Source organism: Podarcis melisellensis (assembly GCF_964234715.1).
Source record: "Podarcis melisellensis genome assembly, chromosome: 16".
NCBI lineage: Eukaryota > Metazoa > Chordata > Lepidosauria > Squamata > Lacertidae > Podarcis > Podarcis melisellensis.
The window spans coordinates 21,569,803-21,583,598 of NC_138533.1; the positions used below are offsets into that span (position 1 = coordinate 21,569,803).

At 45.2% G+C, this 13,796-nt stretch overlaps 1 protein-coding gene across 1 annotated transcript in view; it reads left to right on the forward strand.

The window, feature by feature from the left end:
• The window catches only part of DDX54 (DEAD-box helicase 54), a 30,098-nt gene that overhangs the window by 8,785 nt on the left and 7,517 nt on the right, over nucleotides 1–13,796 (forward strand). Inside the window, exons 5-15 of the mRNA XM_081892294.1 lie at nucleotides 2,955–3,004; nucleotides 3,777–3,818; nucleotides 4,204–4,299; nucleotides 5,991–6,112; nucleotides 7,133–7,194; nucleotides 8,777–8,908; nucleotides 9,730–9,940; nucleotides 10,320–10,454; nucleotides 12,214–12,435; nucleotides 12,932–13,005; nucleotides 13,168–13,368. Coding sequence (XP_081748420.1) covers nucleotides 2,955–3,004; nucleotides 3,777–3,818; nucleotides 4,204–4,299; nucleotides 5,991–6,112; nucleotides 7,133–7,194; nucleotides 8,777–8,908; nucleotides 9,730–9,940; nucleotides 10,320–10,454; nucleotides 12,214–12,435; nucleotides 12,932–13,005; nucleotides 13,168–13,368 — 1,347 coding nt within the window. The remainder of the gene's footprint in view (nucleotides 1–2,954; nucleotides 3,005–3,776; nucleotides 3,819–4,203; nucleotides 4,300–5,990; nucleotides 6,113–7,132; nucleotides 7,195–8,776; nucleotides 8,909–9,729; nucleotides 9,941–10,319; nucleotides 10,455–12,213; nucleotides 12,436–12,931; nucleotides 13,006–13,167; nucleotides 13,369–13,796) is intronic.

Consider the following 13,796-nt stretch of genomic DNA (forward strand, 5'->3'; position numbering starts at 1 on the left):
AACACAAGAAACATCATTGACATTTTGGAATTTTTACAGACTAACTCAAATACAAGAGCGGTGTTGATCTTTATTGATGCGGAGAAAGCCTTTGACAACATTTCTTGGATGTTTATGAAGAAAAATTTGGAAAGGATGGGAGTAGGGCGGGGGTTTGAAAATGGAATAGAAGCAATTTATTCAGAACAAAAAGCTAAATTGATAGTAAACAACGTGGTGACAGAGGAGTTCAAAATTGAAAAAGGGACACGACAGGGGTGCCCTCTATCTCCTCTGCTGTTTATTTCAGTCCTGGAGGTGCTATTGAACATGATTAGAAATGACCGGTTGGCACAGGGAATTGTGGTCGGAGAGAAACAATATAAACTGAAAGCATTTGCAGATGACTTGGTATTAACATTACAGGAGCCAGCCTCTAGTACTAAAAGAGCGTTAGAATTAATTTCTGACTTTGGTCGGGTGGCGGGATTCAAGCTGAATAAACAAAAAACTAAAGTTTTAGCAAAAAATTTGACAACTACTGAAATAGAGGAGTTCAGAAAAGAAACAGAACTAAATGTGGTTAAAAAAGTAAAGTACTTAGGGGTGTACCTGACCTCCAAAAATTTGAATTTGTTTAAGGACAATTATGAGAAATGTTGGTCAGAGATCAAAAGAGACTTGGAAACATGGTCAAGACTGAAACTTTCCTTGTTGGGCAGAATAGCTGCTATAAAGATGAATGTATTGCCGAAAATGCTATTTTTGTTTCAGGCCCTCCAGATCGTGGATAAGGTGGAATGTTTTGGAAAATGGCAGAGGGATATATCTAAATTTGTCTGGCAGGGCAAAAAGCCCCGAATAAAGTTTAAAATACTAACAGATGCGAAAGAAAGAGGGGGGTTTGCCCTGCCGGACTTGAAGTTATATTATGAATCTGCAGCCCTCTGCTGGTTGAAGGATTGGATTTTGTTGGAGAACGCCGATGTCCTCGACCTGGAGGGATTTGATAATGCTTTTGGGTGGCATGCATATTTGTGGTATGACAAGGTTAAAGTTCATAAATTGTTCAAAAACCATATTGTCAGAAGGGCAATTTTTATGGTCTGGTCAAAATATAAAGACTTATTGGAGAGTAAAACTCCGAGGTGGCTCTCACCGATGGAGGCCAAAGCACGTAAAAGACTCAATATGGAGGCCCACTGGCCTAAATATTGGGAAATAATTGAAAAAATTGGAGATAAATGGAGGTTGCAGAGTATGGAAAAGTTAAAAAACAAGGTGCGAGATTGGTTGCATTATGCTCAAATTCAGGAAGTTTTTAAAGCGGACAAAAAAGTGGGTTTCCAGGAGGAAAAATCGAAACTAGAGACAGAGTTGCTTGAGCCAAAATCTAAGCTAATTTCGAGAATGTACAACTTGCTGCTTAAATGGAATACACAGGATGAGATTGTTAAATCCTCCATGATAAAGTGGGCGCAGGACTTGGGGCCTAACATTATGTTTGAAGACTGGGAAAGGTTATGGAACACCGGAATGAAATTCACGGCATGTAGTGCCTTGAAGGAAAATATTATGAAAATGACATACCGGTGGTACATGACCCCAGTCAAGCTTGCAAAGATATATCACCTGTCTGATAATAAATGTTGGAAATGTAAAGAAGAGGAAGGGACATTTCTACACCTCTGGTGGACCTGCCCGAAGGTGAAGGCCTTCTGGGAGATGATACATAATGAACTAAAAAAGGTGCTTAGATTTACCGTACCCAAGAAACCGGAGGCCTTCCTCCTGGGCATGGTAGACCAGAGGGTGACCAAGAAAGATAGAACTTTCTTTATGTACGCTACTACAGCAGCAAGGATCTTGATGGCAAAGCACTGGAAGACACAAAATCTACCCACATTGGAAGAATGGCAGACGCAGCTGATGGACTATATGGAACTGGCTGAAATGACTGGCAGAATTCGAGACTCGGGAGAAGAAGAAACGGAGGAAGTTTGGGAAAAATTTAAGGACTATTTGAAAAAGCATTATAAGTTGTATGAATGTTAAAAAATGCTCCTTTCTAGGAAAGTACAGCTTCAGTATCGGTAAATTTTTGAATTGGTAAATAAGGCACAACAAGACAGAAGTGGTGTAATGAAATAATTTTATTGTGTTGAAACTAAAAATTAATGGATTTGGATTGAAATGTTTAGAGACCAGATATCACGATAAAATGGAAGATATATTATTATGTTTAAAATAAGTCAACAAATTGCTGAGGTTTTGGATTTACAGAGAATGCAGTGATCGGAAGATGGGGGGAGTCCATTAGATTTATGGAAACATGTATTTGCAATTTGAATTTTGAATATTACAAACCTAATAAAAATTATATTAAAAAAAATATATAAATAATAATCATACTAATGTAAAATGAATGTTCATATCCGTGTTGTTTCCTGGGGGGGGGGGGGAATCTGCTTGCAACCCTGTTCGCTTGAGAAATTGTGGGAGTTTTTTCGAGTTGCAGTTTCATTTAAAAAAAAAAAATGGAGCAGTTATCCCAGCATATGAGGGTCTTTGTTGTTTAAACCGCACTACATGGCGGTATATTAATCGAAAAGCCGCAGTTCTATAACTCAACAGGTGCGGCAGTGCAAAAGGGTTAGAAGACAGGGGAGGTGTTCTTGCAGTATAACCAGCAAAATGAACGCTATAAGCCTGATGTCTGGATGCAGCCGCTGAAGCTCTCTGAGGCTGCAGAGATCAATGGACAATGTGCAGTTGACCAGAGGAACATACCGCCACAGGATTTTGTTGCAAGTTTAGCAGGGCTTGGGGTCAAGTGAAGGTGGGCCTGTTCAAGCATGAGGCTCATCAAGTCCCTGGCTTTCCTTGGGTTATTAGACAGCTGGAAGGATATCTTGGGACCAAATGCAAGTTTTTGACTGGTTTTTTTCCCACTCTTCCCCCACTTCCCACTACAGCTTGGCCGATACACAGGCCTGAAAATGGCCCTGATCCTTGGAGGAGACAAGTAAGTTTGACATTAAAAAACACACAGAGAGATTTTTGACCTGCCCCATGTTTAGGCCTCACAGGAAGTCACATTGTTGAAGAACTAAGGCCACATTCACAAGATATGTTTGAAGCGCTATAATGCCACTTGAAACATTCACTGCTTCCCCCAAAGAATCCTGGGAACTGTAGTTCGTTATGGGTGCTGAGTAGTTAAGAGGTCCCCTATTCCCTTACACAGAGCTACAGTTCCCAGAGAATTAGGATTGATTGTCAAACCATTCTGGGAATTGTAGCTCTGAGAGGGGGAATAAGGGTTTCCTAACGACTCTCAGCCTAAGCGAACTACAACTCCCAGAATCCTTGGGGGCGGGGAATGACTGTTTAAAGTAGTATCATATGCTTTAAACTTATGGTGTGACTGTGGCCTTGAGGTCCATCTGATTCAGCATTGTAACTCATCCCCCTGCCTTTCCAGGGAGTGAGCCTCCCATAAAGTTGATTGCTGACAAGGAAATCTAAATAAATAGAAATAAATATCCAGCGTTGATGCTTAAAAGTGCCGTTGAAGCAATACATTTTGTTTCTGAAGTTGTGGACCATACATATGATGTTAAGCAGGCAAGCCATTGTCCTTTCTAACATTCCTATTGTTATATGTAATAAAAACTTATTTTTTTAAAAAAGACGTGACGTAAGATCTGAGCGCGGCAGTCAAAGTTAGGCACAAAGGGGAGGTTTTCCTGCTTTCTCTAAAACGAAATTTGCCTTCTGCCTCTCCTCTCCTCCAGGATGGAAGACCAGTTTGCAGCTCTGCATGAAAACCCTGATATGTAAGTCCAGTGATATTTTTCTGGGGGGACGCATATCCCTAAACATTTTGCGAATCACTTTTGTCCATTTACTGTATTTATTTTTCCCAGTTTCAACTATAAAATGGTGATTTTCTTGAATCAAAATGAGAGTACCCCTAAACATTTTTTAAAGAAAAAAAAAGCATTGTGTAAGTCTAAAAATTTGATCGGGTGACTAGGAAACAAGGGGCTCGTTTTAACGGGCTTCCTGGGTGCCCCTTGCATTTATCCTGATGCCTCTCCCATAACAAGGTGTGTATAAGCCCATTTCGATCTGCTGGGCTGGTACAGGTACAATGCAGTATTCTTTCTGAACTTGTAAGAAAACCCTGCAGCCACTGGGTCCTTTGCTTGCCTCCCACAGAATCATTGCAACTCCTGGCCGGTTGATGCACGTGGCCATAGAGATGAAGCTCAAGCTGCAGAGTGTGGAATACGTGGTCTTTGACGAAGCAGACAGGTGAGTTCCTGGGCCCTTGGGAGAGCGCCTATTTTCCCAGGCAGGAGATCAGGCCACAGCATTCGGAAACGGGAACATAGGAAGCCAGCTTTTGCTTAGGCAGGTCTTCGATCCATCTGGGTCAATATTGTCTACTCTGATTGGCAGCGGCTGTCCAGGATTTTGGACAGGTAATCTTTCCCAGTTTTACCTGGAGATGCCATTGGGCATAGAACTAGGGATCCCCTCTGCATGCAAGGCAGATGCACTAACCACTGAACTTCCCTTCCCTTATGCTGAGTCAGCCTCCTGGTCCATCTAGCTCAATATTCTCCACACTGACTGGCAGCAGCTCTCCTTGATTTGTAGAGTTGGAAGAGACCACGAGGGTCATCTTGCCCAACCCCTTGGAAACTTTTTGCCCAACGTGGGGCTCGAACCTACAGGCCTGGGATTAAGAGTCTCACACTCTACCGACTGAGCTATCAAGAATTTCAGAGAAGGATTTCTTCTAGTCTTGCCTGGAGATGACGGGGATTGAACCTGGGACCTTCTGTATGCAAAGCAGATGTCCTGCCTCTGAGCAGTGTTGCTTGGTTCTTCCATTTAGGGAAGAGAAGCCTGGTGACAGTTTTGGCTTTTTTCAGTTGTGAATTCTTGGTGGTGTGTGTACTCCATGTGGAAAAGGCCAAAACCATTCAAATTCCAAGATTAGCTGGCTGGGGTTGATGGGACTTGTAGTCCAAAATATCTGTACATTTGATGAAGGCTACCTTTTAAAACTGGGATGCTTGGTCTAAACCACAGAGCCTAGGACTTGCCAATCAGAAGGTCGGCGGTTTGAATCCCCACAACGGGGTGAGCTCCCGTTGCTCGGTCCCTGCTCCTGCCAACCTAGCAGTTCAAAAGCATGTCAAAGTGCAAGTAGATAAATAGGTACCGCTCCGGCGGGAGGGTAAACGGCATTTCTGTGTGCTGTTCTGGTTCGCCAGAAGCGGCTTAGTTATGCTGGCCACATGACCCGGAAGCTCTCTGCAGACAAATGCCGGCTCCCTCAGCCTATAGAGCAAGATGAGCGCCGCAACCCCAGAGTTGTCCACTACTGGACAGAATGGTCAAGGGTACCTTTACCTTTTACCCTTTAAAACTATATAGGTTTTCTTTTTAATGAAGTGCCTTTTGTCTTTGTGAGATGTATGTGTTGCCGTGGAATTCCTTCCATAGTGTGTGGCTCTTTAAAAATGAAACTTCGGTTTGCAAGATATTCTTACAGCTTTGCATCCCAACCCTGTCCCTGTTCTTCAACCATCTTTGTATAGGAAACCAGAAACTTCTTCTAGGGTGGCGCCACTCTGGAATTCTAAGAACCCCCCTCCCCCCCCCCAAAAAAATCTGTTTTAATGTTGCTGTAAACTGCTCTGGTGGTTTGTGAGTGGAAGATGTAGAAATACTTTGATCAATAAACACATAGCAAACAACTTTACAAAATAGGTAACAGAAGAACACTTTGCTTAAAAAAATAAAAAGGATTCCCTGTGGGTGCTCTGAAGTGCTACAGTCCTGGGGAGGGGGCTGTACCACGTACGTGGAGAGGGCTGTACCACATCTGTAAGCCAGGCATTTGCTTGGCAGATCCTCTGCCCTGCCGCTTGTTCTTCTCCTGTTTGCTTTCTGAGTCTCCTCAAAACGCCTTTTCCCACTTACCTTGCCAGGCTCTTTGAAATGGGCTTTGCAGAGCAGCTGCAGGAGATCATCTCAAGGCTGCCTGAGAACCGCCAGACCGTTCTCTTCTCTGCCACCCTGCCGAAACTTCTTGTGGAGTTTGCTCGAGCCGGTAAGGAGACGGACCTGGTCTCAGGCGCCGCCTTTGCGTACCAGAGGCCCGATCTCACAGTTCCCCGGAGAGAGGGATTGACCGTGAAAACACTCTGCGAAGCGTAGCTCTGTGACGGGAATAGGGGAGGTCTCTTAGCACCCCTAGCAAACAGCATTTCCTGGGATTCATGACTGTTTTTAGTGGTCGGAGAGTCCTTTTAAATAAATCCCCCGGTCCCATTGATCTAGATTGCTGAGAGCATCTGGAAAACACCTTTATCCTCATTCCACAGTGAGATGTAGCCAGGGTGGATAAAAATCAATAATTAAAAATTTAAAAAGTAGATTCTTTTTTATTTAAATCAGATTTTTAAAAATTTAAATCAGATTTTTAAAAGAAATGCTTTGGGAGGAAAAATCTTTCTAAAGATAGTTTTCTATTTAAGTTGCATTATAGTCCAAAGGCTATTCATCAGGAAACAAGGGTTTGTTTTAAGATTTTCATGTGTGCTAAAACTCAGTCTGGTGTTGTTGTTTTTTTAAAAAAAGTTTAACTACATCAGCTAATAAACATGGATACATTTGCTATAATGTTATTGCTTTAGTTAAATAAATTGCTTAAATTATTATTAAGGAAATTATTATTTTTCTCCTTCCAATAAAGTAGAGCAGAAAAGTGATCCAAATATAAACAGTTAACTTATTAAACCTCACAATAATTTCATGGTTATCAGTCTATGTATTTCTAATAGTATAACCAAATCAGTAATTTCTGGTATAACTGTAAAAACTACTCTGAAAACTTATTATTCCAAAAATGAAACCTTCATCTGGTTGTAAATATTAAGATTATACCAGCAAGAATGAGTCTTTCTGTAAAAAAAAAAGATTTAAATCGAGTCTTACTGACTAGTAATTTAAATCGTGATGTAAATCGATTTGATTTAAATCAAATCCACCCTGCTGAGAGCATCTGGAAAATCCAGAGCGAGATGTAGCTTCATATTCTCTCCCCTTTGCCCAAACCTCCTTTCTACAGGTCTTACAGAGCCGGTGTTGATCCGATTGGATGTGGAATCCAAGCTGAGCGAGCAGCTCAAGGTAAGCAGGAAGTATGGTTATCTTGGAAGGGGCATTTTGGGGAAGGGGGGAGGAGACTGACATTGGGATCTGCCGAAATTGGGGAGCGTGGCACACGTGGCCGTTCGTATGGCTTCCCTGTTGCTGCTCCTCTAGTCTGCTTGAGCCAACTTGGCAGTTCTGCTAACTCAGGGATGGGGAACCTCTGCCTCAGTGACCAACTGCGGTCCTTGAGAGCTCTCTCGGGTATTATTACCTTGCTGGAGTGTGCCCTTAATATTGCTCCTCCCTTGCCTGAATGGAGGATAGAGAGGAAGCTATATTTTTGTGCATCTGCCCACTATCAATGGGCAGGGAGTTTCAAAAATGCAGGCTTTGCCGTACTGATGGATCGTTACAGTGGTACCTCTAGATACGAACAGGATCCATTCCGGAGCCCCGTTCGCATCTAGAGGTAAATGTATCTAGCGCCGGCACGTCTGCGCACGTTCGCATCGCTTTTCGCTGCTTCTGCGCATGCGCATGACGTCATTTTGAGCATCTGCGCAAGCGGCGAAACCTAGAAGTAACGCACTCCGTTACTCCCGGGTTGCCAAGGAGCGCAACTCGAATGCGCTCAACTCGAAGCATATTTAACCCGAGGTATGACTGTATTATTATTTTTTGGCACTTGTAAAAAATGCCAGTTTTCATCCCTGAGTTTGGTGTTTGCGTGTGTGTGTAGGGAACAAATGAGGTTTTAAAATGGCGGCTTTAAATAACAGTGGAGGTCTGAAGAAAGCAGGGATGGAGGAGCACAGAAGATAATACAGGGGTTTGAAGTAGCTGTGAGGAGATGGTGGGTTTGGGGGAAATGTAATGGGGCAGGGTGGGAGGCTGGCAAGCAGTGGGTAAGTGGGGGTCATAGCTGTCAACTTTTCCCTTTTCTTGTGAGTAATCCTATTTGGAATAAGGGAATTTCCCTTCAAAAAAGGGAAACGCTGGCCGCTGTGGTAGGGGTTGGTGAGCAGGGGCAGCAGCCCGTGTGTGTATCTAACTACAGTGGTACCTCGGGTTACATACGCTTCAGGTTACAGACTCCGCAAACCCAGAAATAGTACCTTGGGTTAAGAACTTTACTTCAGGATGAGAACAGAAATCGTGCTCCGGCAGCGCGGTGGCAGCAGGAGGCCCCATTAGCTAAAGTGGTGCTTCAGGTTAAGAACAGTTTCAGGTTAAGAACGGACCTCCGGAACGAATTAAGTACTTAGCCCGAGGTACCACTGTATATCCTAAGGTGCAAGGAGGCACAAAAAGCTGCCTTATACCAGATTAGGTTGACTTTGAGTGGTTAGTCTCAGGGCAATTTTTCTAGCAAAAAGGCTCACCATGAATGCCCCCCTTGTTCTCTTATCATGGCAATGATCCTGGAACTGAGTTTCAGTGATTTCTGGCGGGGGGGGGGGGAGCCCTGGTTCAGCCAATCTGTCACCCTGCAGTTGTCAAAAATGTCTTATTGTGGGGAGGGTGACAGATTGGCGAAGACTGGGTTAGACCCTTCCAAGCTGGCAGAAAACTCAGCAGGCACCAACATAGACAATTAAACACCTAATCATCCCCACAGCTGTCTTTCTATCACGTGCGTGCTGATGACAAGCCAGCCCTCCTGTTGTACCTGCTGAGGACGGTCGTAAGACCGCAGGACCAGACGATTGTCTTTGTGGCCACGAAACATCATACAGAATACCTGAAAGAGGTATGGAGCTTGTGGAGTTTTGTGTCATTGGCAGCACTCGCATGGCGATTCACACCATTTTTGCTGCTGTCGGCAAGATTTCAGGTCGGTAGGCATATTATCCTCTAATAAACAGGACTAACCTGGGACTGAGTCTCCACATAACCCCCATCCTATTTGATGGCTATGTTTTTAAGGTTTCCTTTAAAAGTTGGATTGTCTACACAGGACAGGGACAGGTTGTTGTTGTTGTTGTTGTCTCCCGCCTTTTCCCCAGACTCAAGGCGGCTTACAGATAAAATAGAAACAAGTCAAAACTTGGTGGGGGGGGGGAGTCATTAAAAAGTTATTAAACACTAATAAAATTAAAACTATCTGTCTCTTTATATACACACAATAGGCCCACAACTTACACACATGCGCTTTAGGCACATGGCCAAAAAAAGGAAAGAATAGAAAAGGGATGGAGTTTCAGGAAAAATAACTTTGGCAATCCTCACCCATCATTGAAACCAAGGTGTTTTGACTACACATGATTTTGGCTTTAGGCACAGTCCCCAAAATGTAGCCCCCACCTAAGTTGCAGGCTTATTGTATGTACATGCAACATATCTATTAAAAACACAGACATTTACAATAAAAGCATCACGGCAGCAAAATGAACTTTCTTTGAAACAATGAGGACTAGAAACTTGCTGGGTTTTAAAAGAAAAGGGTGAAGAAGTTCTAAAGCTCCATTCCCAATTCAGTCCCCATGGACACCTGGGGAACTCGAGTGGTACTTTTGATTTCTCCTTACTTACTGACCTTCAGTTTGCTTCCTCTCACGGATGCTCCTGCAGCTGTTGACAGCCCAGGGTGTGAACTGCACGCATGTCTACAGTTCCCTGGACCAGACGGCCCGGAAGATCAACGTGGGCAAGTTCATCCATGGCAAGTGCTCGGTGCTGATCGTCACCGACTTGGCCGCCCGGGGCATCGACATCCCTCTCCTGGACAACGTCATCAACTACAGCTTCCCGGCCAAGGCCAAGCTCTTCCTGCACCGTGTCGGTGAGTTCTTGAGGTCCGGCACCTTGAGCAGCTTAACTTGTGAAAGCTGCCTTAAGTCGGTTCATCTAGGCCCGCGTCTATGGGGCCTGGGTGCAGAGGTGGGAGGAACTACAGCTTAGGAGTAAAGCACACACTTTGCATGGCATTTATGAGTATTCCACCCCCATTGGCTACTGTCAACCAGGAACTGGAAGCGCTTGTCAAACTGCATAGAGACTGGGACCCTTTGACTGCAACCCATGTGGCTCTGTAGCTGTTCAGCTTTGCCCAAATGGTCACTCTTTTTTACAGCACGGGTTGGAGATTCAAGCTTAGAAGACAGATTAAACAAACCTTTTGTTCCATCTAACATTTATCTTCTCTGTTTTGCTCTCTCCAGGCAGAGTGGCACGGGCAGGCAGAAGTGGTACTGCTTACTCCCTGGTGGCACCGGATGAGACCCCCTATGTTTTTGACTTGCACCTCTTCCTAGGCCGGCCTCTTGTCCTTGCCAACCCTCACGAAAAGCCCACAGGTAGGTCTGCCCTCGTTAGGTGGCAATAATTAGCAGGCATGCCCTTGGGAATTGATTTTTCTTTATTGCAAGTACAGTGATACCTCAGGTTACATACGCTTCAGGTTACATACGCTTCCGGTTACAGACTCCGCTAACCCAGAAATAGTGCTTCAGGTTAAGAACTTTGCTTCAGGATAAGAACAGAAATCGTGCTCTGGCGGCGTGGTGGCAGTGGGAGGCCCCATTAACTAAAGTGGTGCTTCAGGTTAAGAACAGTTTCAAGTTAAGTACAGACCTCCGGAACGAATTAAATACTTAACCTGAGGTACCACTGTATAATAGATTGGTCAAAAAAGGTTACCGCTGCAATTGCTCACAGGGCTATCATGCAATATGTTGCATGTTTTATTCCTTTGTTCTGTTACATTTTGCAAATTTAGAAACCTCTTTATCCCCTGAGGCCGTCAAAGCAGTATACAACACAGTTAAAAGAAGACAAAATGCAAATTCTCACAATTGAAAGCGCTTCTACAAATTCTAAAAACATTAGAACCATATTTACAGCTGTGCAATTAGTTAGTATTTCATAAATGACTAGGTCACATTCTGAAACAAAAACGTCTTCAGTAGACTCCTCAATATGGTGATGTTGGGTGCCTTCTTAATTTCTGCGGGAAGCTCATTCCAGAGGGCTGGAGCTGCAACACTAAAAGCCTGGTTTTTACACAAACTGGGCACACTACTGGGGCATATTATACTCAGCAGTGCTCCATCTAAGGAAAGCAGTTCCCGGGTGTGGATATATGGGGCGAGGTGGTCCCTTAGGTAACCTAGTCCCGAGGTTACAAAAGCCTGCTGGATCAGGTCGGTGGACCATCTAGTCCAGAATCCTGTTCTCACAGTGGCCACCCAGATATCTGAGGAAAATCTGCATGCATCAGGACTTGAACACAAGAGCGCTTTCTTTGCCTGCTGTTCCAGCAACTGCTATTCAGAAGCATTACTGCCCTTAACCTTCATGGTTAGTAGCCATCAAAAGTTCACAAATTTGCCCAATGCTCTTTCAAAGGTTGGTGGCTATCACTTTGGGAGAGAGTTTTAGCTATGCAGGAATAAGTTTACCTGTCTTTTACCTGTCCTGAATCTTCCCACATTTGTTGGAAGTCCCTGAGTTTCTAGTACAGTGGTACCTCTGGTTATGTACTAAATTCATTCCAGAGGTCCGTTCTTAACCTGAAACTGTTCTTAACCCGAAGCACCACTTTAGCTAATGGGGTCTCCCACTGCTGCCTCACCACCGCCATGCAATTTCTGTTCTCATCCTGAAGCAAAGTTCTTAACCCGAGGTACTATTTCTGGGTTAGCGGAGTCTGCAACCTGAAGCATCTGTAACCTGAAGCGTATGTAACCCAAGGTACCACTGTAGTATGAAAGCGAGAGAGAACCTTTTCCTCTCCCCTCCCAATTTTATACACCATTTTTCTCCTTTTTATGACTCCTGCACTTAATGAACGACCTCATTATACCCTCACATTACATTTTTGGTTGCATGCTACACAAAATCAGCAGGATGTATGCATACATTTTTGGGATGGTTAAAAAAAAAAAAGATTTCCCTCTCTCTCTCCCCCCCCCCCATATCAAGGTGAATACCTGGGGAAAGAGCATTCCACAGCTGTGGCACCACCACCAATAAGGCCCTTCTATGGTAGCCACCCATTCCTCTGGCAGGGGCCCTGAAACAGCTCCCTGACTGCTTCACTTTCCGTCCTTTCAGACACAGACGGCATCTTTGGCCGTGTCCCCCAGAGCATCATTGACGATGAGGAGAGCCTGCTGCAGACGGACCACGAGCGCTCGCTAGAACTGCAGAGCCTCCGGCGAGTCTCTGACAATGCCCAGAAGCAGTACCTGAAGTCGCGGCCTGCTCCGTCACCCGAGTCCATCAAGAGGGTCAAGGAAATGGACTTCAGCCTGCTGGGCATCCACCCCTTGTTCAGTGAGTGGCTTACTAAAAAATAATCATTTTATTATTTAAACATCTTGGAGGTCCCAGGCCACAGGGAGGTTAGGCTGGCCTCAACCAGAGCCAGGGCTTTTTCGGCTGTGGCTCCGATCTGGTGGAACGCTCTGTCACAAGAGACTAGGGCCCTGCGGGACTTGACATCTTTCCGCAGGGCCTGCAAGACAGAGCTGTTCCACCAGGGCACAGCCTGACTCCCTCCTTTGGCAATCTTCGCAGAACTCTAGCCCAATGGTTGCCATTAATTTGATTTGAATTAATTTTATAATGAAATGATTTTAGAATGTTGTATTATTTTATTGATGTTAGCCGCCCTGAGCCTGGCTTCAGCTGGGGAGGGCGGGATAGAAATAAACATTATTTATTATTATTATTATTACCCTACCCATCTGGCTGAGTTGCCCCATTCCTAGTCTGCTGCTGCTCCACCACACAGGGGTAACCTTTCCCTCCCTGCTTTGCTTCCCCGAAGGTCTCCGCTTTGAGGGGGAAGAGATGGAGCGGCTGAAATTCGTGGACAGCATCAAAAGTTACCGTTCCAAGGCGGTGAGTGTTGCGAGGGACCCCTAGCAGCAGACCCCGTGCCTCTTGGCATTAAGGGAACCCTGGCATGTGCCCGGTGGAGCTGCATGCCGGCACCAGGGCAGGGTTCGATTCTGCTTTGCCCTGACGAACGTCGCCACCCCCCTCCCCTGCTGCTGTTTCTAGACCATCTTTGAAATCAACGCCACCAACAAGACTCTGGCCAGCGACGTCATGCGGGCCAAACGTAACCGGGACTGCCAGCTCATTGACCGGCACCAGCGGAAGCAGCAGGAGAGGCTCTCCTTGGCGGCGGAGAAGGTCCAACGTCTTGCTGTGCCGGCAACCACAGAGCAAGACCCAGAGGAAGAGGAGGAACGCATTCAGGTAGGGATGCGGTCGGGGCTGGTAGGCTTCCTCTCGGCTTCAGGACAGACTGGGGAACCCGTATCCTTGCAGTGCTACCCTTGGACGTCTGTGGCTACCCTTGGACGCCTGTTCTGGAGGCTCCAACTGGAGCAAAACGCTGGACTACTGGTGTGGACAGACATATGGCCAGCACGTGACTCTGGTGCCCCAAAATCTGCACTGGCTGCCCATAGGCTACTGGGACAGGTTCAGGGTTCTTGCATTCTTTTTCAAGGCCCTTAGCAACTCTGGTCCAGGACACCTGAGGGACCTCCAGATTCCTTAAATCCATGCCAGATCATGGAGGTCATTGGGGGAGCTGCTGTTAGTAGTCTCCCAAGGCTTGGATGCATGGCTTATATCCACCAGGATCCGAGCTTGTGGTCAAGCAGTATATAAATTGTTTA